A 27207-nucleotide genomic window follows, 5' to 3' on the forward strand; every position below is an offset into this window, starting at 1 on the left:
GCCGAATACCTTTAAAAGTAGCAACATTTTCTTTTGACTAATTAAGCCAATTGCTACTTCAACAGCTATAGGACCAAAGAGAAAAATGAAACCAATGCCTTTTCAAAGGATTAAAAGTATGTACAGTAAGCATAGATTAAAAGAACGATTCTCAATCCTTTTCATTCGTATCATATTCATTATATTTATTGCATTTCGTTCAGCAGAAAATTTTAATCAGAAAAACTTTATGACTTAATAAAAAAACTTTGACGCTAACTTCAAAACTGTCTTAATTTTTTCCGTAATCTATATTTGGTTGAATTACTGAAACATTTTTGAGAAGAGAGGAATGGCCCAAACCGTCCACCGCCCCCTCTGGTTTACCACTGACCAGTGATAATTTCATTTATAAGAATCTTGTAAGCCAAGTGTTTGTCTGTGACAAAGATCACTAAATTTTTTGGTTTTTGGGGAAGGGTCAGGTGACTGTGAGAAAACATGCTTTCGGACCGGATAACCATTTTGCTCAACAGTCTGCACTCTGCAACTTGTGCCGATGATGCAGCATAATGAGAAGATTGATTCATCTGTATGCATTGCAACAATAATGAAACGTTTGGTCGTTGCATGCGAAGAAGTTCTGAAAAAAAATTATTGTGTATCTTATTATTAACCCCCAAAGTCACACTTAGCCTACTTAATATTTTGGAGATGGCTTTAAAAAAATTTAATAGAAAATAAGGAAACGGAAACGAATGCGACGGCCGGGTGTACAAATCTCGCAGTAGATCTGACCAGGGCTGTGGAGTCAAAGTCACGAACTCGATGAGATTTTGGCCTATCCAGAGTCGGAATCGATATTGTAGAGCGACAATAAATAAAACCACCCAGACAGCAAATCAACCGTTTTTTATGTTTGCAGACGTTGAATCGAAAAAATTGGTTGATTTTTTGTTTGGGCTTAACACTAATTTTAGGTTACACAAGCGCGCACAGCACGCTGATTGACGTCGCAGGAGTCAGATTTGAGGTTTCCCCGCAGAACTGTGATGTTTTCATTTAGGAGTTGCGAGTTTTTGCCCGGGATTTCGGCGCTATATAACCTGGAATTTCTTCACTCAGCAATAACTTTATTGCGTTTAGCTGATAGAACTTTGCATTTTTTGGCAAACTTTTTAGATGAAAATTTGATAGTAGCTGACAGATACCTTTAAAAGATGTTAAAACAGAACTTTCGGGAGAACCGCAAGTAAAACAAGTAACATTAAACAGTAAAGTAAAAAAAAGTAAGTAAAGCCGACATAGCCTTTTGCTAATTAATATAATGCAGTAGCCTACTGTTAAATTAATTTATTAAAGTCAATATATTTAGCCTACTGTGATGTACCGTATAGTGTTTGGTCTGTCTGGTCAACACCGCTGCGGCTCTCATTGGTGCGATATAGCCTAATCATTTGGTTTACTAACACCAAAATTTGGTTTGCTAACATCTGATACTTCAACACCAAAATTAATCTGCAGTTTTCTTGCGTGACACACTTTAGATAGCAAAATCCGTTTTTTTTATTTTGTTTTAACGTTCGCAGACGGTAAATCAATACGAAAACCGTTGTCGGTTGGTTTCACTTCGTTTGAATAACTGTATTATATCAACGAGAGCAAAATAAAATCTTGTTAATAGATCTCACGCTGTTAATCACTGGGGTATTGGAATAGCGACTGCTTTGCTTGAGTCTCCGCATTATTAGTTTCCACTGCAGAGTTAGCCACCATCAAAGGGAAGCAACGTTTAAAAGGAAAAGATTTGGAAAATTATAAACACAGCACAGCATTATTTCACGTTTTAATGAACATAATTTGTGCTCCAAACAATAGGGTAGTTCGGGGCAAAACAAGTCGTCGGGTAAAACCGTTCAGTTTGATTTTAATCAAGCATAACTTTTTTTTTGGAAATAATACACTCAAAAAAATGCTTTAGCGCACTTAGTGGTTCTTTTGTGATGCGACAACAGCAACTGCTATGCAGTTTTTGCTTGCTATTTTGTCTAGGCTGCGAAACGTAAGTTGGTGTAAAATTTTACCTTCATATTTTGGACTAACTTTTTTTTTGTGGTTTAGACTAAACAGAGCATTACACTATGAAAATTGTTAATTAAACCAAGACTTTCTAGTTTAAACGAAATTACAATTATTGTAATTTGTCTCAAAACAACTCATCTTGTAGTTCTTCCTTGGAAATTAGTTTTATTGGGTATTTATTTTTGTTCAGTCATGGCTATTTTGGTTGGGGCAACACAAGTCAGTCATGAAGTGCTGTGCCAAACTTTTGGTGAAAATGCTAAATTTTTTAACCAAACTGTCATGTAGGCTTAGGCTACCTGGTTCATAGGGTATTAGTTGCCTATTACATCAAAAATCAGCTTATCCTAGTGTGAGCGAAGCATTTAGTTTGGGGGGGTCTACCAAGGGGGCACGAATTTTTTTGATTTTTGGCCATGTTTGAGGCCCTATCACTGCTAAACCAAATTAGGTAACAACCCAAATTTTTTACAGGTGATAGTACTTCTGCCAAATATTAAAAAAACAATATCGTTCACATTTTCACTCTAAAAGGTCAAAGGTCATAGACATCCAAAGATGGCCGTTTCCAGCTCTCGGCTAAGATTTTCCAAAATTTTAAAACCTCGCCAAGACCCCATTTGTGATTGGTTTGGGCTGAAATTTGGTAGAAATGTTGTTTATAAAATTCTCTATGCACTGAGAAAATATCAGTACAAAATATTAAAGGATTTAGCAGTTATTTAATGTGAAACGTGGGTCGAAATGAAAAAAAGCAAAAAGGTGGGGTCCTTTTAATATCTTGGTTACCCCTAACCCCAGTGAAAATTTGCACTGAAATGTCCACTTATTTACTGAGATATGATAAGTTTACCACGCAAAATTCATTTATGGTTCTCAATGTTTTCTTATAGAAAGTGTGCGTCAAAGTTTGGATAAAAACGCAAAAAATCACAAATGAAAGATTTAAAAAAAATGTAACAATATTGAACTATAGCCTACTAGAAAACGTTTGAAGTGTATTTTTGATTGTGTTTCTATCAATTGTTCACAAAAGCAATTCTTCTAACATTTGGCAACTGTAATGTACCATGTATAGCCTACCTCATTGTTAGTGAACAAAATGGTAAACTTTGTCATAATCTTCCTTGCTCAGTTGTTTTGTCGTCCAGAAGAACCATGGATATTCGGCACAGCAATTGAACAAATAATGTCATAAAATGGAATCCAGCATGTTTGCTGATGTCTGTTCTGAACAAATGTGCTGCAGTGGTGTACTTTGTAGGCTATGTGAAACTGCACTTTGTATGTGTAAATATACTCTTTCTCTCATCAAAAAACACTGACCTGTTTTACCCTTACTTAGGGGCAAAACCAGTCATTTGACTCGGTCGTAAAAATGATGTTTTATTAACATAACTTAAAAATTAATTTCACTTTTTTTTTGCTATCTTGTTTAAGGAAGCTTTAGTATAACTGTTTAACACTAAAAATTGAAACATTTTTAACTTTATGTGAAGATATACACAATAATACCAAAATGTGACTAGTCTTGCCCCGCACTACCCTACTTTGGCTTTATTTAGCGTTTAAATCATTTTCTTTGACAAAAATATTCCAACCTATTAGCCTATAGAATAAAAACTATTCTAGAATAGATTCGAATACTCAACTGTTAAAAAATGCCTTTTCTTAAGTGTTGGTGTCACCCTTGTCAGTATCAGCGTGGCCTGATGTTTCGCTCAATATAGTAGAATCATTTCTGTTTAAATTTTCTCACGCATTGATTTCATAAAAAATCTCCAAAAAAGAGCCCACTTTCCACTTCGAATTGGGAAATAACGGGTCGCGGGAGTTGGCTACGACAGAAAAAAAAATGTAGCCCCTCTCCGCCATCGCTGCATTTAAAAAAAGTAGTGCCGCTACTCCAACAAAACTGTAGCGGTGCTACTGGCAGGCTACTTCTAAAAATGTAGAGGCGCTACAAAACTAGCGCGCTACTCCCCCCCTCTGCGTTTATCTACTTGAGCTATTAAAGCGGAAAAGAGTAGGCTAGGCCTAGGCCTATTTGACAACAGTGCTTTTACAGCAATAGCCCACCCAGGTAAAGCGGAATAGCACTGCACGAGATATTGTTAGCCTACTTATAAGGACTTGCAAAGAAACCTAGTTTTTACAGGTTTTGCTTTTGAGTAGGCTACCGTAAAAGATTTTTTCAGTTTTTGAGTAAAAAGGTTTTGAGCAAAGATTTTTTAGTGTGCTTGCTGTTACGTTTTTTTCAAAATTGTTAAGTTAGGATAGGCTATAATCTTGTTTGAAAATGGCTGTAACTATGTGGGTCTGCTTTATGTTAAACCCATTAGGCCTATGCTGAACGAATGTAGGTTAGCCGTGGTTATTCTGCTTTTTGAATCACAGTAGGCATAAGCTAAATAAAACCTCGTTATTTATAGATTGAAGCCTTTTAGGCAAATCAAAGAAGTTCAACGGATATGAAGAGAAAATCCAGTGAAGAACCCGTTGGAAAAACTAAAAAACGTTCAAGAGAAAACCTACCTGATGAAGGTTGGGTATGATTTTAGGAATAGCTTTCTGTAAAAGGAGTGTAGCCTATGATATAGCCTATGCCCAGTTAATAGCCTAGTTGAATTGGCCGAGTTAACTGTCGAAAGCTTACTATAGCCTACGCGAACTAAAAGTTAGGCTACTGCAGATCAAAATTTATTTTGAGAACAATGTTAACACAAAAATGACAATCTTCTCAAACTTAAAAAATTCCAAGGGGCTTATTGCTCCAGTTTGTTTTTATTTGTGATCATCACAACGAAAAACAATATAGTCTATGGCAAACATAGTAGGGGTCTACCAAAAGGTTGAAGAGAGAAAACGCCGGCGTTGTAACATGCATGATACCAAAATAGGATCTTAAATTGCTCAAATAATTTCTTGGTCTGTCGTTGCGTTTGCGTTCTGTTTTTCTTTTTCGTTTTTATTTTGCATTCGTACAGTGTTTTTCCATCTCTTTGTTCTTACTAGCCTACTTTTTCTTGCGGTCTAATATGTTCTTGGTGTGTTCTTACTACTTTTTTTTATTGCGTTATAACTCTGTTACATTATTTAGCCTACTGATTTCTTATTGGGTATTGCGGCCCTCGGGTCAATTTACAAGTGTTCATTTGGCCTTCAGAGCAATTTGAGTTTGAGACCCTTGGTCTAGAAGTTGGGTAGCCAAAAATATAATACAAGCCCAGGTTTGAGGGAAAACCGCAAGGTTAGCAACGCTAGGACGGGTTCAACTTCTAGGAAGCCACTTTAACATGACAAAATTCTGCCACAGCCATTGAAACCTCAATCCAATCATAAGCTACGTTTTCCGTGACGTGAAAAAGGACGAAAAGAAGATGATACAAAGCAAATCAAGTGATACATTCTCTGTATTGTTTTTGATATGATGATCAGAAATAAAAAAACAACTGAACTGTCAGTTGGTTGGCCTAGAGCAGGGTTACTCAACTAATCTTAACAAAGGTCCAGTTTGACAAGTTGAATATTTTTAGCGGTCCGGTGAATAAGTTATTTCACACGCAACCACGAAAGTTAAACTATCTGTACCAAACCACTTTTATAGGTAAAATGTAACTCGAATTGGATTTCTGAGAAAGTGTTGGAGAGTCTGGGAGGAGAAGCCCCCCAGCAACTAGGATACTCACAGTAAAAATTGCTTCTTCCCACTAGAAATCTGTTTAAAGAAGCCCTAAAACGTGGCAATGAGGTTATTCTTTCTAAAGCTCAAGGTCCACCACCAACACCCGGAAGGTCCGGAGTCGGACCGCGGTCCGCCAGTTGAGTAGCCCTGGCTTAGAGGTTAATTAGGGTTAGGGCTAGAAAGTAGTCATTTTATGACATGGGTTCGATTACCACCCCTACCAATAGGCTATTCTTTTTTCTTACATAACAACCAAGTAAAGCTCAAAACAAGGATGGTAGCCTCTAATAACATGTTCTGACTGGTTAGCGGTGTCATTGGGGTCTGGCAGAATTTCTTCATGTTAAAGACGCTTCCAAATAGTTGAACCAGTCCCAGCGTTGCTAACTTTACGGCTTTCTCTTAAACTTGGGCTTGTATTTTTTAGTTTTAGTTTGAGTGTTGGAACAATTTTTCCCTTGTCAGTTAGCAGAAAACCACAAATTTCAGATACCGTAACTTGCGTATTTTGAACTTGTTTTATCAGATTCACTTCAAGGTTGTTTTGTTTTTGCAAAATAACGTGGCAACGCTAACCGGTCCGAAACGTATTGCTGGGAGGGGACTGGGCTTGTCATAAATCCATAATGTCATTGTCAAATACTTTTTTAGAATTTCCGGAAAAATATTAGACTAGCTTTCAAACAGGTTACACTCAAATATTGGATTAGCCTAGAGTTATAGGCCAGTTGCACATTAAATCGGAACGAAAACGTGGATGTTGGTTAATATTTGTACCGTAAACCGTACTATTTTTCGCAACAGACAAAATAAAAGGTTTCTCTCTATTGCTTTTAAGAAAAAAAGTCTCTTCCAGTAATGATATTTGAACTCATCTTTGTGGGATCATTCAGTTCAGCTTGAACCATCACGGTGAAATACAATATATGCCTACAGGCGCGAATCTAAGAGTTTTTTTCGGGGGGGGGGCCAGAAAATTTGAAAATCAATTAAAAAGAAAGAAAAAGCTAAACAGATATGAACAATGATACTACGACATATACGATATGCTAGAAAATAGACATTAAAACAACCATTTTCATCAATTGTGATGCCGAGGGACTAATATCAGCTGTTTAGAAGCATATCAAACCATTTGATGCGGAAACATACAATTTTTCACAAAATTTCGGGGGGGCCCGGGCCCCCTGGCCTCCCCCCATAAATCCGCGCCTGTATGCCTAACATAGCAGAGGTCTAGAAAAAGGTAGAAGCGACAAAACACAACTGTTATTTAGTATAGCCTATATACCGTACCTATACGTATAGCACTAGGATAACCTGCTCAATATGCTCTGGTAGCCTATGTATAATTGTATATCAGGTAACTGTTACTCTTACGGTAACTTCTGGACTTCTGCGCCAATGCAGCAGTCTGAAATTGACTGTAAATCTCTGGAAATGTACGGTAATTTAATAAATGTTCCTTAAAATGATGTATGTAAATAAAGTTGTGTATGGCCACCAATTGTCCATTTGCAAGTTTTGTCCACTTCAAAGCAACAGTCAACGCTGCATACCGTACTTTTAGAATGTCATTTTGTTTCCACTGAGTATTCTTTTGGACTATATAGACTAGCGGTCGGCAACCTGCTGCTCCGGAGCCGCATGCGGCTCTTTTATCTCTGCGCTCTGGCTCACGTGATATATTTTTGTACTAGTTTGTGTCACAATTAAACCATTGTGGTGACCATGAACTGATTAGTTGCATTTCCCAGTCATGTTAAGGGTTGACAGGCCAGCTGTTGGAATGGTAACTACAAATCAGTTCTGCAGGGTGCGGCCAAATAACTCAAAAAAAAGGCTTTCCTGTAAGCGTTAGGTTTTTGCTGTAATAATAATAATAATAACATATGAGATGTTGTAAAGCAGAGTGCTTATTCATCTTTCAATCACGTACAGTAAACAACTAATAAAGATAATAACAATATTAAGATTAACAGAGGTATCAACAGTGATACACACGCAAAAGTAAACAGCTATATAATATCAATGTGACTAGGTAAAAAGACACACAAAAACAATACTAAAATTTTTGTTATTGTACTAAAGCAATATTGGTATGCATTAATTAGGCTGTGACTACTGGAATGCCTAATGCTAACAGTGTAATTGAACACTAGTGTTGGTACAGTAATAACAGTAGGCTACACAATCACAACAATAAATAGTACACTACAGTATTAGATATTGGCAACAACAGTATAAATAGAAAGTAACGTTAAAAATTTTGGAAACAAAACTTACTGTGGTAAGCTTACACAAAACACAACATAAAAATTAGAAACATTGTTGGGTGTACACAATATCCCGGTTTTGGAAAAAATTATCTAATGAAGCTTTAAACGAATTTACACTTGGCGAAGCAACCACATGTTCAGGGAGACTGTTCCACCCATTGATCACACGGCAAGTAAAAAAGTTACCAAATTTTCTGGTCTTGGGCCTTGGCTTTTCCAGCGGCTGTGTCCTCTTGTAGCAATGTTTTTCAGGTCCAGTGTGAATAGATTGTTGACATTGACATCATACGAGCCATGCAATCATGCATGTATTTAAATGTTTCGACGAGGTCAACTCGGAGTTTTCTGTGTTCTGTAGTGGGCAGACCAAGTTTTTTCAGCCTTTCTGGATAGGTTAATTCTCGAAATCCAAACACAAGTTTTGTGGCTCTTTGTTGAACTGCTTCTACTTTTACAATTTGATGTTTGAAATTTGGCCACCAGATGATGTTGTTGTATTCCAATATTGTTCTAACTAGCGTTTTGTATAGAAGGAGAAACATATTTACATCAAGAAAAGTGAAGGTTTTTTTTATGACACCAACGATACGATTTGCCGTAGATACCCATCTTGTCAATGTGAGATGACAAGGATAGATTGTTATCGAATATCACTCCAAGGTCCTTTTCCTCACTCACACTTTTTAAAACAACTTTTTCTCCGCTTTCTGTAACTATATTATACTGTAATTTCATGTGTTGATGTTCTTTTCCAACTCTGAGGAAACAGCACTTGTCGGGATGAAACTTTAGTTTCCATCCTTTTGACCATTTTGTCAGAAGATCCAAGTCAGTTTGTAAGGCTTCCAAATCAGTATGGTCTCGAATTCTCTTATGCATCTTAGTGTCATCAGCAAACAGTTTAACCAAACTCTTCAAACCAAGAGGCAAATCATTAATATAGATTATGAACAGCAATGGGCCCAAGACGCTGCCCTGAGGGACTCCACTTGTCACATTAGACCAGTCAGAAAACTCATTGTGAATTGTTACTCTGTGTCTACGATTCTGTAGAAAAGATTCGAGCCATTTCAGAACATTGTCATGGAGTTTGAAAGCTTTCAGTTTTAACATCAATCTTTTGTGGGGAACCGTATCAAAGGCCTTCATAATATCCATAAAAATCACATCAGTGCAGCCACTTTCATCCATAGTTTTCACCCAATTGGCAACAGACTCCAGGTGCTGTGTCAGCAAGACCTCCTCCGCATGAAACCATGTTGATTCTCTGATATTAAGGATTTTTTTGCCAAGTGTTCAGTCATTCTTTCTCTCAAAATGGTTTCAAGCATCTTACAAAGAATCGATGTCAAACTGATAGGCCTATAGTTAAGTGCCAAATGTCGGTCACCTTTTTTGAACACTGGAGTTACATTGGCAAGTTTTCAGACTTGAGGAAGTTGTCCTGTATCAAGAGAAAGCTGAAACATTTTCTGAAATGGGGACAGTACCGGTAGTTGACTAGTGGCTTTTTTTAGGAGTCGAGGATGGATTTCATCAGGTCCACATGACTTTGACTCATTCAGATTCTTAAAGCAGTCTTTGACTTCTTTCATTGAAACTTGGGGTTGACTCATGGCATATGGAACTTTCAGTACATTGTATTCTGGCAGCGGGCCATCATCTTCGATGGTGAAAACGGATGAGAAAGCTTTGCACAATGCATTTGCTTTCCCTTGATCATGAGTTTCCAGTCCATGTTCAGTTGATATGTCTGCCACATTTTCCCGAAATCTGGTCTTGCTTTTTGCATAGTTCCAAAATTGCTTTGGTTCAGAGGGGAGTTTAGAAGCCACAGTCTGTTCATAACATTTGACTGCATTACGTATTGTTCTGGTAGTTTTATTCCTTGCGAGAGTGTATTTGGCATAAGCAGCAGCAGTTTTTGTTTTAAGCCATTTCCTGTATGCTTTCCTTTTTTGCCTAATCTGTTGGAGAACATCGACTGACAGCCAGGCAGGTTTCTTTCTTTTCTTCTCGTTGCACTTCCGTTTGGGCACATAGGCATTTCTGGCTGCAATAATTTCACAAAGTATCAACATTCATATTATTACAAGAAACAATACTTTCCCAGTCAGTGTGTCCAAGCATTTTCCTCATCAACTTGTAATCCCCCTTATTGTAATCAAACCATGTTGTAGCAGCGCTCTTCACTGGTGAGGAGGACAAAGCAATGGACACCAGTAGTGTGACATGGTCACTTTTTCCAAGCGGTGCTCCAACTTGTACTTGTGAAATTAAATCTTGGCAGTTGGAAAAAATAAGGGTTAGGGCTGTGGTTCCCAAACTTTTTTAGCTTCTGGCACACTAAAGTAATTATAAAACGCTTGCGGCACACTTACGTAAATTTTGAAGCTATTTTCTGGAAATTAGAATGAAAATTGACTTCCTGACGTTTTTTTTATCGCAAACACTTTATTTCAATAAATTTGTTGGAAATAATATAATTTCTATGCGCACAATACAACACATGGCTATTATCTTGTAAAATATTTTCGCTCTGTGATTTTCATAGCTCCCGTTATTAGCGATTAATTAGCACGGGGCCAAGATAGCCAATGACGTACTTTCCGCTTTACGAAAACTGCTCGTACTAAGATCGTGACTCGACAATTTATCGAAAGACAGTTTATCTAACGACAATTCATCAAAACGACAGTTCATCGACCGACTGTTTATCGAAGACAGTTTATCGAACGACGAAGCACATATGCAATGGAATACTCAAGGGTTAGGTTGTCGATCGATAAATTATTGTTCAGCGAACAGTCGTTTCGATAAACAGTCGTTTCGATTAATTGTCGTTCGATACACTGTCGTTTCGATTAACTGTCGTTCGACCAATAGTCATTTGATAAACTTTCGTAGTACCACTAAGATAGGGTTAAGTTGCGTATGCATGTCTGCATGCCTTATTTTAAATATTTATACAGTTCTTTTCCAAAATTCTAAAAAGATTCGTGGCACACAGTTTGGGAATCACTGGTCTAGGGTATTGCATATCCCCAGAGAAGACGTTCTTGTGGGTTCTGTCACAAACTGTTCAAGAAATGCATCTCTTGTAGTTTCAAGAAAAATACTGGCAGGGTGGGTGGGGGGTTTAGAGCAGGAAGGCACGTTCCAGTCAATCTCAGGAAAGTTGAAGTCACCTAAAAGCATGAGGTCGCAGTTCAGGGATGACAGTTGTCTCAACATTTCATGTACTTTTTCATTTCGTGCTTCACTGCTATTGGGACTTCTGTATACTCCCCCAACAACCAAATTTTTGCAGTTAGCTGTTGAAATTTCAACAAACACGGTATCAGGAATCATACAGGGAATATTAGTATAATTAACACACTTCAATGAACAATGGACGTATATACAAACACCCCTACCATTATTGGTAATGTCACAGAAAAGGTTAAATCCATCTATGTTTAGCTCTTGTGAAGTTAAACCAAATTTCGACTTTTTAGGCACTACTTCAACAACAACAATTGTAAGCAGTCCATTAGATGGTGCGGCTCAGAGCAGGTTTTAGTTTGATAGAGATGAGACCAAATGGCTCTTTCAATGCTAAAGGTTGCCGATCCGTGATATCGACGAAATCGGTTAATCGTATCAGCCTTTTGCCAGACGTTTTGATATGATTAACCAATTTGCTCAAGAAAAAAAGGTTTATTTTGATCAAGCGTTATTGTTGAGAATGTGCACGTGCCAACTCGATTGCATCAAGAGCTTCACTGCTGTGTGGTTTAATCTTACAACTGTAAGCAAGTATTTTTAAACTCAGAGGAGTTTATTGGGCAACACTAGCAATCACCATCAATTGCATACAAGGTAATGACAAAGCTATGATAAGATGGATCTGCAGGCCTCGAAATATCTGGCGGTCATGGCGGACATGACCTCCGGAATGACCTCAAATGTCCGCCGAAGCCGACTCATTGGTTGGTCATAAATGACCGCCGCAAAATTCTTGACAAAAATAGAGCTAATGCAGCAAAAATATATTTTAAATTTGAATTGTTACAATATTGTTTGTTTAACGCGAACAAATACGGAGCTGAAACAATAATAGTACAGGCAATTGCTTTAAGGATCACATTGGAGAGGCGTGGTTAACGAGCTGATGGTAAAAGTAGCCATTTTTACATCATTTCAACGCCTTGCAATGTTGCCTTGAAATAAAGTTGTCTGAACTTTTCGGCAGGATATGTATTCTAATTTTAACAATGAGGATTATTGCGTTACATTGATCGTTTGTTAAAAAGAAACGTCACAGAGAAACAAGTCTCAGCTGGGTTCCGCTCATGCTTAGGCGAATGTGGCGACCTTATTCACGCTGATACTGATAGAAATAGGGCATCATCCTTGAGGGCTAACACTATTGAGTCACTAATGCGCATTTGTCTGGACGGTCCTGAGCTGGAGATTTACGATCCCGTGCCGGCAGTAATCGCTTGGCACAACGATTCTATAACACGAAAAACCACGGAATAAGTGATCGTAGTTGCTTTTGTAATGAGAAAATTTGGATTGTTGTTTTCAATTGTGTTTATTGCGTCATTACACGACTGTCATTAACGCACTGATTTATTTGCAAGCAATCTGCTCCAGTATACTTCAGGGTCGGTTAATTAAGCCATGAACCATTGCAGAGTTATTCTGCTGTAGAAAATCTTCTTCTACAAACACGACCACACAATAATACTGTAGTGTGATTTTGTGCAAAATCTACATGCAAAAAATATATCCGGTTAAGATATTATATGTTCGCTGAAAGGGCCAGTTCGGTAGGACATGCTTGACCACCGGAAAAAAGTACAAATTTCGAGGCCTGGATGTGTCTGGTCAAGCCTGAAGTTCACATCCAGTTTGAAACTGTTTTATCTGGGTATAAAATAAGAGATTCAGATAATATGAAACCAAGGAACTTTCAGAAATAATTAATTAAGCTACCATTCAATGTTTTATAGGCAGAGAAAACTTTTTCTCGAACCGTAGAAAATTTCATTGTCAGATCACCGCTTCAATGCGTGATGGAAATCTACAAATAAATCTGCATCAGGCATTGCAGAGTGCAACAAAACAGTGTTGCAGAACGCGTTTTCGAATATTAAATTCTCATCAGTGCAACTACGTTTATGAACGCAATAACAACGGTTAAATTTAAACTCAATACAATACATTACAAACATTATAAGTAGGGCAACCAATTTTTTGACCTAAAAACTTGAAATTTTGACTTTATAATTTACTAATTTTGACCTAATTTTGACCAATAACTTTCTGCGTTTGCAACTCAAATGTGAAATACAAAGCACATTAGAAATCAAACCGTTAGGTAAGGATATCTTCTTTTTCTTATGAAATAAAAATGTGGAAGACTCAACGACACCACAGCTAACGAACAGGTAGGCTAATGAAAGTCACTCGAAAAACTGCAAAAGATAAATATGGAATGTCTTTAAATATCCCGCAATGACTGAGAGGGTTCTGCAGTATTATACTTCAACATCAAGTAATGTTTCACAGTATCGCCTTTGAAGTTCCTGTCTCTCGCCAAAACTTTTCCTAAAAGAGAGAAGCTCCTCTCTACTGATACAGAAGTTGCTTGGGAGTTCCTCAGCAGGCTATATATAAATGTGGTGAAATATCATCTCGTTCCATTTTCACTATGTGCTTGATGTCATTCCTTGAGATTCTTGCTTGAATATATTTTCCAATTTGGCAGCCATCAACACCAAAGTTGAAGGACCTCATTTTCTGGTAAGCTTCTTGAATGGTGTAACGGCTGTCTTCCATCTTCTGAATTATATCAAACAGTGTACTGTACAACTGCTCCTCTATTTCTACAAGGTGAGTAACTAAATTGGGAGCTTTCACAGCATCTTGAGCATGCCGCAGCAAGACACCACCATCATGGAATCCTTCCACAATATTTCTTACTTTTGGTAGACTTCTTGAATAATAGTAAGCAACTTTAATCAAGTGCCCCATCTAGTTACATTTGGCTGTGGAAGTTGGCCAATGGAAGTAAAACTAGCTCTTCTTGACCAGTTTTTAATGGTCACTGCATTAACCCTGGCAACCAACTCATCAACAGCAGGGCAGTTGGCTAATATTCAATCGTCAGTAGTGGGCGAAACAAGATTATTAACCCAGAAATTGCAACAAATCAATTATTACGTCAAAATAGCAACATAAATTGCAACAAAAAATCAGTATTTGTGTAGCTTTAATGAAATATCAAATTAGAGCAGAAAAACTATGTTAAAAGAAAATTTTGACCTAACCATAAAATTTGACATTTTTTTTACTTAATAACTTTGAAACCTCTCTTCGTGTCAGCCTAAAATTTAGTTTGTGAACGTTTTATAAACTTTGAACAAGGCAGAAAAATTTTGACTTTATTGACTTTTGGTTGCCCTAATTATAAGGACATATTCTCAGTGTTCAATTGAATATTAATAAATCCAGAGACATCAGAAAATCACTTCCCGCATGCAATTCCAGACCGACAATACTCGCTTAAGGTTTTTTTTGTTAAAACAAACTTAATGTTCAAAGCAAAAAAGCCATCACAATGAACATCTACCGAAGTATACTAATTTACAGTACTTAGATAAGCACTGAAAATTAATAGACGGTATTGTTATTAATATCAATTCAATATGATTTCAGTGATTATAATACAATGTAATACAGTAGCGTATCCAATTAATTAGCGACGACCTTCTAAAGTACACGTTAATTCGAACAGAAATAAGAATTTATCAAAAGTCTCAGTCATTTTAGAAAGATTTCACCACCGTTTTCACATTTTTCGTTTCACATTTCACGTTTTCACATTTCACATTTTTTGATAAATTCTTATTTTTGTTCGAATTAACGTGTACTTTAGAAGGTCGTCGCTAATTAATTGGATGCGCTACTGTATTACATTGTATTATAATCACTGAAATCATATTGAATTGATATTAATAACAATACCGTCTATTAATTTTCAGTGCTTATCTAAGTACTGTAAATTAGTATACTTCGGTAGATGTTCATTGTGATGGCTTTTTTGCTTTGAACATTAAGTTTGTTTTAACAAAAAAAACCTTAAGCGAGTAATGTCGGTCTGGAATTGCATGCGGGAAGTGATTTTCTGATGTCTCTGGATTTATTAATATTCAATTGAACACTGAGAATATGTCCTTATAATGTTTGTAATGTATTGTATTGAGTTTAAATTTAACCGTTGTTATTGCGTTCATAAACGTAGTTGCACTGATGAGAATTTAATATTCGAAAACGCGTTCTGCAACACTGTTTTGTTGCACTCTGCAATGCCTGATGCAGATTTATTTGTAGATTTTCATCACGCATTGAAGCGGTGATCTGACAATGAAATTTTCTACGGTTCGAGAAAAAGTTTTCTCTGCCTATAAAATAAGAGATGTTGGTGAAGTCCTCCAATTGGACAGAATGAGAACGCTTGGGCACGTTGAGCAGCACAGTGGAGTCAAGGTAGACCAAAATTTTCTTGGGAAGTGTGACCAAAACTTTTTTGGGAAGTGTGACCTTTTAGCTCTGAACATGGACTCTGTCAAGTGCCAACCCAATGGACTGTGAAGTGTGGAGAGGAAGACTTCGCCTTCGACAAACAGACAGGCCGCACCCTCAACATGAGGATTAATTCATGGCCTGTATAATGAAAATTGGTTGATGATGATGATGTTAAATGAATAGTTCTACTTAACATTAAATAGGATTTGGTCTGGGATTTCAGACTTTGATACAATAAAATGATTGATACATTTTAGAAGTATGCGCTTAACTTATGCGCTTAAATTTCATCTGCACACCATTTTTATCAAGGAATTTTTAATTTTTTGCTAGGTAGAAAGGTCATAGGGTTGTTTCTTATCAAAAAAGGTTGAATAGCTCAGTCTCTTTCACTTTCAATCAATCAAAATTCATTCATTACAAAAGTTTTAAAAGTTTTTTGCATTATAATGAAATGTCTGTGTCCTAATTATGTTTAATTGCATGTTCCTTTAAATTGTATAAATTTGTGTATGTTTTGCAGAGCTTTATTCCCTTACTGACCATAATTTCTTTTTCACATTATTTACTGACAGTGTGTAGCCTTTGATTTGAGATGTTTTCTTCGTGAATTCAGAATCCTAACTCGTCGTAAAAGTTTGTTTTGTAGCAGAGGCTAATTGAAGAGGTAAAATAACTGTTCAGTTTTTAACATCATTTAAATGTAAAAACAGAGTGAGACTGTGCACCAGGCATTTGATAATTAAAGTAACTTGCGTTCTTCTGGTGACTATTTAATAGTCACCTGACTATTTAATAGTGACTAATATAAATAGCATTTAACATAATCCATTAAAATTGAACATAAACTATAAGCTACAAACGTTTTCGGCCATACACACGTTAGCCCTTATCAAGTAACACAAAAAAAAAATTAACTGCTTATCATATCTACAATGAAAATGAATAACTGATCTAAACACTGAATTGAAAAACGAAATGCAAAATGAAACGGCAGAGCATAGGAGAAAGGCACATCACATGGCGTTTAAATTACGTTTAAATTAATTTATTAATTTATGACTATGATGCGCTGACCTAATTCTGCGTCACTCTTTGATACTACATATTTTCGTCATTTAATCCACGATCATTCTATTGCGAAATTAAATAATTGGCTAGAAGAAACCGGCGGCTAAACTTGGCCGACGGAGGAGATAGCACCGGCGGTCATTCAACCACTACTTAGCGGCCATGGCCGCCGGCTGCTTTAAGGCTTGCCTAAGTCAAAAAAGAATTACGTCACATATTCAAGGAATTTTGACGAATTATATATGCCAAAGAAAGCAAATTTAGAGATCGGTGGGAGAGCACTTCTTCTTGTCGGATTGACTTCAAATTTTCACAGTGTCATTTTTTCATGAATCCTCCTCAAATGAGAGGGTATGTGAACAAAAATAAAAAAAATTGATATTTTTTGGCCACCCTAGTGTCCGGTCTGAGCAGCTATCTCGGCGGACAAATTAAGTCTCACGGCGGACACACCAGTTTTAACGTCGATCGTCATGTTTTATCGTTTCATTTCGATAATTCTTCCCTATTTGAGTACTATAGCTGCGGTTTGGAAGGCTTTTTAAAATTTCAGAGAAGTCACTCTGAAAGGCTTTCCTCAGACCAACGTGCGCTTGAAGTCAAAGCGCCGTGTAGCTGCTAAATACACCGCATAACTGATTAACTTTCACCGAACGAGGTCGTGTGGCTTCTTGCGTCACAATGCTCTGGACACGAGTCGGAAAACTCCCACACTAACGCTACTATTTTCTGCTTTGCAAAGTTTCACTAGGTTTCTTTCTTTAGGTTTATTTTTGCGTGTCATGTGAGTGAAAGTCTCAAAGAGGTTCATCGCCCTCATTCTCACTTTTAGAATTTTCCAGTTTTTTTTTCTTACAGTAATACCAAAAGTTAACAAATTTTTTGCATCTTGCTGTAATAGCGTACTCGTGTGATCTAATTTTGTTACCAACCTTGCCATCAATATTACTCGACCAAGGGGTCTGCTACTATTCGGTGAGTCCGATTCGGTGAGTCCGATTCGGTGAGTCTGATTCGGTGAGTTCCTAACCTCTAACCCCTAATCCTAACCCCTAACCCCGAACCCTAAAACGGCAATGATAATTAGGCTACGGTACCCGATAATTTAAAAAAAATCCCTCGTTAAGGGATCGGACTCACCGAATCGGACTCACCGAAACGGGCCATTCCGCGATCAAGCCAGACATTGTGACGTAAGACGTGAACTAAGTTGCGCGTAATTAGGTAAAAGTGCGGTACTCCCATCGATTCTTAGCGAAGAACTCACCTTTGTTACGCTGATTCAATGTCATCCATCGTTGAAGCAACGTAAAAATCGAAAGTTTTCCTGCTTGAACGGAAGCTAAGGGATACAATATTAACATTTTCCAGATGCGCGCTATAATGCGCGGGAAATTATATTCTCGCAATAATTGTTGGTGCTATGCGATGACAATTAGTATAGCTAGTTCCTGTGTTATTTTTCGGCGGACAAATATGACCGATCTAGATGGTACTTCCCGCGGACATCACATGCTGTGACGGCAAACATGTCCACGGTGTCCGCCGTGAATTTCAAGGCCTGTATACTGATAGTTGTATATCATACTGATGATAGTCACACTAAGTAGTTTTAAGCCAAAGGTGCATGAAACAAACTTGCTAATGCTTTTCAAAGAATTGTCTTAAAAAGTTTTCAGATAATGAGCCTCAAAAATATTTGCAACATAGTGCAATTTAAGGTTGACCAATTGATTTTAAATGATTGATTACTAAAATAATTTGCAGGGTAGTTAAATCAAAACCATAATTAATAAAGATTTATTTTACACCAACCGGCTGTATAAGAAGGTAAAATTAAGAGTACCATACTGAATCTTAATCAGATTATTTCAGTCAACGAAAATAAACCATGATTAGAATAAAATCAATCTATTCTTGTTTATGTAGAACACTTGTTCAACTGGATGTTTCACCTTAGTGACTTGGTAGCTTTTCTTGTTTGCCGCCAGGTGCCGAATTAGGTGGATTCAACTCATCATTATTAATCAAATTCAGTTTTGTCCCTACCAATTGAGGTAGCCACTTCTTTCCTTGCAGAAGTTTTCATCGTTTTTTTTTTATTTTATCCATTGCAACTTCTTCTGTTCGACCTCATTCTTTACCTGATCTTTTCATGTTTTTTTAAACATTCTTATTTCCTCTATCTATATATACTTTCTTGAAAAAAATATCCTTCCTACCACTTGCTCCATTTTCCCTTACAAGTTGATTTATAGTTTTCCTCATCTCCTGCATGTCCATCAATTCTTCAGTATTTTTTCCCTCCCGGTTTTCATCCCACCCATGGCTCTCACCATTGCTCTCTGTTTTTCCTATGACTGCTAGTTCAAGTTTACCCTTTCTTAATATCTATGTCCGGTTACCGTACAATATTGCAGACCGTGCATAACTCTGACAGACTTTTCCTATCATCTTCATTCAAATTTTTCTGTATGTAAATTCTTGACAAAGACATCTTGATTCTTGAAACCCAGATGCCTCACATTTAAGCTTATCTGTGTAGTTGTGTGTCGAATTTAAATGAACCAAAGCTGTGCTGAGTTTTTCTGCCTGATTTTTAGCATTTATGTTTTTGCCTGAAAGTATAAATCCAACAAAGGTTTATAGAAATATTTTATAGCTTATCATAGTTTAAGTATCATTTGCAATAAATTACTCTTTAAACCATATTTTTATATTTTTAGACATGGAAGGGCCTAGTCAGTCCAGTCAAGCTCCATTGTGCCGAAATGGATGTGGGTTTTATGGAAGTTCAAAAAATGATGGAATGTGTTCAAAATGTTACAAAGAAACACTTCAAAAGAAAAACAATTCTGGAATAAGATCTCCCGGTGACTAAATATTTTTCGTAGTTGTATTTAAGTGGTGATTTTTTCAGTTCCAGGTGAGAAACTTACTTCACTCAGTCAAGTTTTGCATAGTTTCTTTAACTGTCGATTATTCGCTTTGTTCTGAATTATGTATCTTTTTTATTTAGGTTCAGCACATGATAACTCAAAAGAGAGGAGTAGCAAGTAAGATTTTTGTATATTTTGTATCACATTTTTTTGTGCTACTACTTCTCGTTTTTCTGTCCTCTGTACATTGATAAGGGTTGTAGGTTGACAAGCATTGGTTCCGCTTGATGGGGTCTTTCCACACACTCTAACCTGGACATTAAACGCTAAGTGGTTCTTTTTCCTGAGTTTGTTTGGCTCACCATCACACCTCCTTCTTTTTCGACTGTCCACATGGGGTATGCCTCTCCACTTCCGACGATTGAACTTCCTAATCAGGCCATCAGAAGTCCTCTTCTGCTCATTGTACTTGTTAATACTAACAGAGGCTTTCCCATCACACTACCTCTTCTAGTTAGTTGATGCTAAGTCTTCTTCTTCTTCGGTCATTCCATGCCAAGCGTCCTAGACCTATCAGTTTGACCCTCTTCGAATTTGCTCAAACTTGGTCAAAATGTTATTTGGCATGATTTAGCCAAACATTACAAATTTTAGCTCAGTATCTATTATAGTTTGACAATATGATGCTTTAAAGTTTTAGGTACCCCCTAAACTTTTCCGCATTCGGTTTTTTGGACCATTTTCAATTAACCATATCTTTTTCTCCGAAGATTATATAAAATCTATTTTTGGTAAAATGATTCACTATGAGCTATGTTACATGATTGCATTGTCAAAATGCAATTAATTTGCAGCATAAAGGAGTAATCAAGCCTCAAAGTAGCTCTTTTCTTAACCAAAAACAAATTTTGTGCCATATTTGGAAGTCTGTAACTCTTTTATGAAAAGTAGGATGGTTATTATATTAATCATGTATGCTCTTTCCCTACCAGGCAACAACTTCACCAAGTTTGATAAAATGATAAGTAACATTATATTTATTAGAAAGTTACTATGCATCAAAATATATACCCCGAGCAAAAAAGCCAAAATAACGCCATCTTGTGATATAAAAATACCCCCGTAAAAAAGTGTTGACAAAATAATCTTTTTAACCATTTGATGAACATTACCTAAGGAACTTGTGTACAAAATTTTGACTTTGTCACTCGACCATTTAAGCGGTTGAAGTGAAGGAGCAAAAAATAACTGTAGGAACAAAACTACTGCTCTGAGACATTTGGAACTGTTTTTATTAAATTCAGTGCCCCTGAAAACCCCCAAATAGCAATTTTTCCCACTCCTCTATCATCTATATAAAAAATACACTTAAAAATCACTCATGCGTAACCAGGATTTGCACCTCGTGTGGCCAAATTGCAATCCTTAATATCGTGAGAACCGAAGGTCATAGAACGCTAATTATTTTTTTTTAAAGAGTTGTCTCAATGAGCTTTATCTAAACACAATATACCATAAAATTCTGGATCCATGAGTGTACTAATATTTTTTTCCCTACATTAAGCATGGAATGACTCCTCTTCAAAGAAGCCAATTTTTCACTATGGGGAGTTAAAATTGGCCCCCAACTTACCTCTTAATAGTTGAGTGACAAAGTTAAAACTTTGTACACAAGTTCCTTTGGTAATGTTCTTCAACAGGTTAAAAATATTATTTTGTCAACACTTCACAAAATGGTGTTATTTTGGCTTTTTTGTTTGCGGTGCATATTTTGATGCATTGTAACTTTCTAATAAATATAATGTTACTTATCAAACTTGGTGAAGTTGTTCCCTGGTAGGGAAAAAGCATACATGATAAATATAATAGCCATTCTACTTTTCATGAAAGAGTTACAGACTTCCAAATATGGCACAAAATTTGTTTTTGGTGAAGAAAAGAGCTACTTTGAGGCTTGATTACTCCTTTATGCTGCAAATTAATTGCATTTTGACAAGGCAATCATGTAATATAGCTAAAAGTGAACCATTTTACCAAAAATAAACTTTATACAACCTTCGGAGAAAAAGATATGGTTAATTGAAAATGGTCCAAAAAACCGAATGCGAAAAGTTTAGGGGGTACCTAAAACTTTAAAGCATCATATTTCTAAAACTATGATAGATCTTGAGCTAAAATTTGTAATGTATGGCTAAATCATGCCAAATAACATTTTGACCAAGTTTGAACAAAATCGAAGAGGGTCAAACTGGGATCTTTATGATTTTTAGGACGTTTGACATGGAATGACCCTCTTAGCTCTTCTTGGTATTATATATACTCTTTTTCTGCTTTGATTATACCTCCATATCTGCATCATTATAGTGTTGTCATTACGGTATAAACAGTTGATGCCAACCACAATGACTGGTCACTGGCATAAAGCCTTACTCTTCTGGCTGCACAGTGCACACATGTTGTAAACATGTTCTCGAATTAGGAAAGGAATACTGAGCTGCTTGCCATAACAAAGAGTTCTTGGAAATGCTTCCATGCAGACTCGATTCTAGCTGAGGTGGCATCTTCGCAACCGCCTGACTAACCAACCATGGTTCCAAGATTATTGTGTATAAATATTATTCATTTTATTTCACTCCACAAGAAATTTTAAACCTTGATAATTGTTCTTAATAAAATAATGAAATCAAAAACATTTCGTCTTACTTTGTTGTCAGGTAGCTTAGCTAATTTATCACTTTGTACCCTACTTGATGGGTGCATGTGTATTGTGTAATGCCTGTTTTGTCTATTGTATAACGTCTATTTTTTAGTTCAAATAAAACATTTAGCACATCAGCTTTAGGTAATTACTGCTTCAATTCAAAACGAAGTTTGCAAAAACGTGATAGCCACCCATAATCACCAACACTAAAAATCTGGGAATTGGCAAATTTTTAGAATAATGGAAATATGTTAAAGTTTTACTCGAGTTACGATTTTTATGAAATGAGATGTAAATGAAATTAATGCATCAATGACATTCAACTCCTGCAGGCCTACAATTCAAAGTCGGTCTAAAACTCAAGGGTGTCATTCGCCCTCCTAAAGGCCTTCGTACATTAGCAAAAGATTCCCAGCAATCCACCTTCCGGCAAAGTTTATGTAACAGATAAATTTGGGAGATTCGTGTTACTGCATCTTATTTTTTAACTCGATTACTGTAAATCACTTTCAAAATCTTGTTTCAGTTCTCCAGTCAATGATACTAACCAAAGTGATGGGATGGTAGAGAATGCTATGGCAACTCTTGCAACAACTGATTACTCATCAATTACCAAAGAAAGGTATACGTTTTATACTCTCCATTAAAACACCTCTATGACTTTCTGAGCTTAAGGCGACAATACTAGTGATGAAAAAAAACTTTTTTAATTTTTTTTAGTCTTAAAGATAGGAAATTTAATGAAGATTTTGTATAGGTATGTAAATGTTACTGAATTTTAAACGCTTTTGTGCAATAAAATTAGTTTTTGTTACCCTCAGTAGTCAGTACCGATTGTAGAACTCTCAAAAAGTTTATCATTTGGCATTTTTGAACTGATTATTAACTTGTCATAAGCAAGTCCCTTTTCACATTCAGTTTTTAAAATAACATTAAATTAGAGATATGTATACTATAGTATGTTATAGTGTGTTATATATAGTGCACTATGTGCAACAGATGCAATAACTTTAAGGGGGCAGTTCTACAGTTTAGAAAAAAAAATTCAAATTTATTTTATTTTATTGATATATATATATATATATTAGAAATTTATCGTAGATTCCGAATATGCAGTCATTTTTTACCTATTTGCCCTCATTAGGCTTCAAACGGAAGGTTTTCTGAACGCACCTCAGTTTAAAATGTGAATAAAAATTTGCATTTTTGTGAGAAGGTTAGTTGCAAGATGTTTTGTATTTTCCCTTACAAAATCTAATAATGAATAAGCTAAATAGCGCCGTGTGTAAACTCAGTATTTTGTTCATTATGCATATTTTAGTTGTTGTGAATGGACGTAGAAGAAAAAAAGTCACATTTAAAGTCAAAGGCATAAATTTACCTAATTCTATTTTTCAAATGCGATTTACTCAAAATCATGTTTTTGTGCACTAAAAATGTTTCTTCTAGAAAACTACTTGTAAGAATTGGCTAAAATTTTTAACAGATGTACACTGTACAGTAGGCCCTTACGTACAATGATTGAGTTTTGTTTCAATATTCAGAGTAATAAATATTTTATTACCAAATCCTGAAGTCAAATTTGCTCTCGATGCATAGTAAATTTATGAAATTTTTTATATTTAAAATAATAATAAAAGAGTTAAAAGAAATCCCCTGTATCAATTTATGGCTAGGATACCCTACTAGATCACCATGCAGTTTGAAGTCCCTACCTCTAGCCATTTTCGAGTTTTTAGGGCTGCAATGGAGACAATCGGTTGATTTTATGAACAAATTCAAAATGGTATAAGCCCTTAATCGATTGCCCCAGCCTAACAAAGTAAATATTTTTGGATAGCTTGTTTCCTCCTTTTTCTAGCAATATATGGTTTGTTGGGGTTTGTGGGTGAACTTTTGTGTGTAGATTGTTATTTATGACAAGTACGAAAAATGCGATTCTAAGTAGAACTGCCCCCTTAAGTGACATTTTCTCGAAATGTTGTTTTTTTGAACAAAAAATGTATCTTCTTCATTTCTTTTCCAATCTTTTTCAAATGTTCAGGAATTGTTTATAGCTACATGGTGTGTGTAACATGTATAGCAACATAACGTGTGTATTGCATATACATTGTAAACATATCAACTAAAAACAGTATTTGTATTATGTGATACTGAAGCGAAAACAGCAATGCGTCATGTCATCGAAACAACTTCCGATTTTATGGCAAAGTATCTTGATGCATTTAAAACAAAAATTCAGCCTCAATCGATATAAGTTCGATGGTATTCAGGGCTTCAAACATTTTCTTAAAATTTCTAGCCGTCTTGTGCTAATTTGATGTAGCATCCTGTGTTTTTAAATCATATGATACTTTAATAAACAAATAGACTAAGAAAGATCGAGTAACTCTGGCTTTTGCATTATGAATCGACTAGCACTGTGAATTTGCTCTCGTGCGCAGCCGGCAAATCATTCAAATTTTACAATTATATACATTGATTCAATAAACAGGTCAATTTTCTGGCTGAGTACTGAGTAGCCTCATTCTCTATAGACATTAGACAATTCTCATATTCATATTCTCTGTAGTCTCATTCTTATTTCAAAGACTAAACGCGTCACATTTTTGAATATATCCTTCTCGCATTATTTTCCAACACTACAGTAATCACAGAATTAAAAACTGTTTTATTACATTTGCAGTACATCGAGTGGAACACCTTCATCTTCCCAGCCGATTGCTATTCCGACTTCCAACCGTGTCACCTCTTCAGCGTCATCCGCTTCTGAAGTATGTCTGTCTTTACTTGGGTAAATTTTAACATCGCATATGGAAATTGCGGTTGTTTTTTTTATAGAGCAATTTACTCTAATAAATTATATGTACTGCATTACCATATTTTGTCTGATTTATTATTAACAATTATAAATTATATTATTAAACATCAAAAAGATTGCTCATTGTGACCATGCTACTAATTACGTTTTAAATGATTTTGACTCGATTCGGCTCTCTGCCTGTTTCACCGTCAAACCTAATATATGTGACAGAATTTTGAGCTTGTGATGTTTGCGACAAATTGGCACTTGACCAAGGCATTACTAACGACACTTTATGTCAACATCCAAAACATTGGTTGTACCACAGAAACAACTGACTTAAACGAAACAAAAGTATTTTCTAACTTTTCTCAAGATTTGTTCACATGTATGTTTGTTATGCAATAAAGCCGCGCATGACGTTTCCTTGCCGAGTTATGAACAGTTTTCGGCACCTTGCTCCCAGAAATTCCGACAATACTTGCAAAAATATCTTTGGGGTAGATTCTGCAAACTCAAACTTTTTTTTTTCTTGTTGAACTGCAAAAATACACGTCCCTGATTTTAAAGTCCAAAAAGATCATAAGTAATTACAGAAATGGGTTTCTAACTAAAGTTAAGCTAAGAAATAGTCAAATTTATATAATGCTCGATCAACATTGTTATGTCTAAGCCATGATAAAAGTTTCAATATTAAGGTGCTTGGTCTTTGTGGCCTCCAACTGCTTTTGACAGCTCAGTTATATTTCTAACATCTTTCAGGTGTATTTATGGTTGTGCGAGCGATTTTCAATCACTATTGTCGCTTTCTATTCTGCAGGTTTTCTAGGGACATAGTTGAGATGTATTATTAATTTGTGCTATTCTGGCGCTAGTTACTGTTTGACATATTTGCGTAGTTTTTAGAATCCTGTATTTTTATGTTAACTTACGATTTGTTGCTTTCTAGCGATTCATGTCAAACTATTGAAAAACTCAATGTGTTTTCAGACTGCTAGCTTTGATGAAGCGAGTACATCTTTGAACGAAACCGATTCTCCATCCAAACCTAAAAAGAACAGATGCGCTACTTGTCGAAAGCGTCTCGGCCTTACAGGTACGTTGTGGAAATTAGTTTTTTTCATAAATGCGCTCAAGTTTTGCCTATCTACTTTTAGAAGTGAAACCTCGATAAAATTCATTGCATAAATTTTCTATGAAATTATCCGATTCCATCATCTCTTGCTATTTCTCCGCTATTTTCATTTCTTTTACTATCTCGCCGCAAGCTTCAAATGTTCTGTTTACTGCTAGCTTTCAAGTCCTCATGCTTATTACTTATCGTCTCTCCAATATTTCTTTCACATTTATTTTAGTTTTTCCTCATGCACTACAGCAGCAATTTAAGGAAGCAGAAACACAGAGGAAGAACTATAAAAATAACCTGTTGTTTGCGTTTTACTGCAAATTATTCTTTTCTCGTAGTTGATTGAAACTAAGCATTTTTTAAATAAACTTTATTCTTTTTGTCTTTCCCAAGTGTTACCAACAGCTATCAACGTAGATCAAGGAATTTTGCGAAATTTGGTCAACGTTTAGCCATCAAGCAGCCTTCTAATCCTGGTGGCATTTGTTCATTGCTAATCTCTCGCAGGTTTCTATTGTCGTTGTGGGAAGATCTTTTGTAGCCTGCACCGCTACTCAGACCAGCACGATTGCGACTTCGACTATAAAGCCGATGCTCAAGCCAAAATAAGAAAAGAAAATCCAATGGTAGTTGGCGAGAAGATCAACAAGATCTAAATGACCTGGCTATTTTTCTTATTAACTCCATTTTGTACATGCATGTGAATTTCGTTGCAATTCCACTAAAAAAACTCTTATTTTATCCTGATTCTTGTTTCCTTTTTTAAAATTTGCTCGAAGTATTTCCTTAACTAGCATTTAGAAAAAGGTTTGACCAACACATGAATACGGATTGTTGTTTTGATTGCTGCGATGCCTTAGCCTACCGTTGCATCAGTGTAATTCTCACTTTTCCTTGTCCAAAATCAATTTGACTTTAATCAGGTTCATGTTCACCGCACTGGCGAGTTTTTAACCATCTGCTCTATTTATTCATTCTTGTTTAACATTTATTTTTTATTGCAATAAATCTGAAAGAGAATAGA

The 27207-nt window shown here is 36.0% G+C and overlaps 1 protein-coding gene across 2 annotated transcripts; it reads left to right on the plus strand.

Annotated features, from left to right (window-relative positions):
- On the plus strand, window positions 1-27207 carry LOC145770586 (AN1-type zinc finger protein 5-like). Of its 2 annotated transcripts, XM_082582270.1 has the most exons (8): window positions 1-116; window positions 4494-4605; window positions 19401-19547; window positions 19694-19730; window positions 22781-22876; window positions 24941-25028; window positions 26048-26153; window positions 26691-27207. In XM_082582270.1, the coding sequence occupies exons 2-8, from the start codon at window positions 4533-4535 to the stop codon at window positions 26837-26839; spliced, it is 696 nt and encodes a 231-aa protein (XP_082438396.1). In that variant the 5' UTR covers window positions 1-116; window positions 4494-4532; the 3' UTR covers window positions 26840-27207. The 2 variants fall into 2 exon arrangements, with proteins under 2 accessions (XP_082438396.1, XP_082438397.1); XM_082582271.1 differs by lacking the exons at window positions 1-116; window positions 4494-4605 and adding an exon at window positions 16129-16270.

This window comes from Aplidium turbinatum, chromosome 5 (genome assembly GCF_918807975.1).
Source record: "Aplidium turbinatum chromosome 5, kaAplTurb1.1, whole genome shotgun sequence".
Classification (NCBI taxonomy): Eukaryota; Metazoa; Chordata; class Ascidiacea; order Aplousobranchia; family Polyclinidae; genus Aplidium; species Aplidium turbinatum.

Coding starts and splice junctions, on each gene's coding strand:
- LOC145770586 (XM_082582270.1), top strand. CDS start 4,533: ATGAAGAGAAAATCCAGTGAAGAACCCGTTGGAAAAACTAAAAAACGT. Junction 4,606..19,400: donor AGAAAACCTACCTGATGAAG/GTTGGGTATGAT, acceptor TTATATTTTTAG/ACATGGAAGGGCCTAGTCAG. Junction 25,029..26,047: donor CAGCGTCATCCGCTTCTGAA/GTATGTCTGTCT, acceptor ATGTGTTTTCAG/ACTGCTAGCTTTGATGAAGC.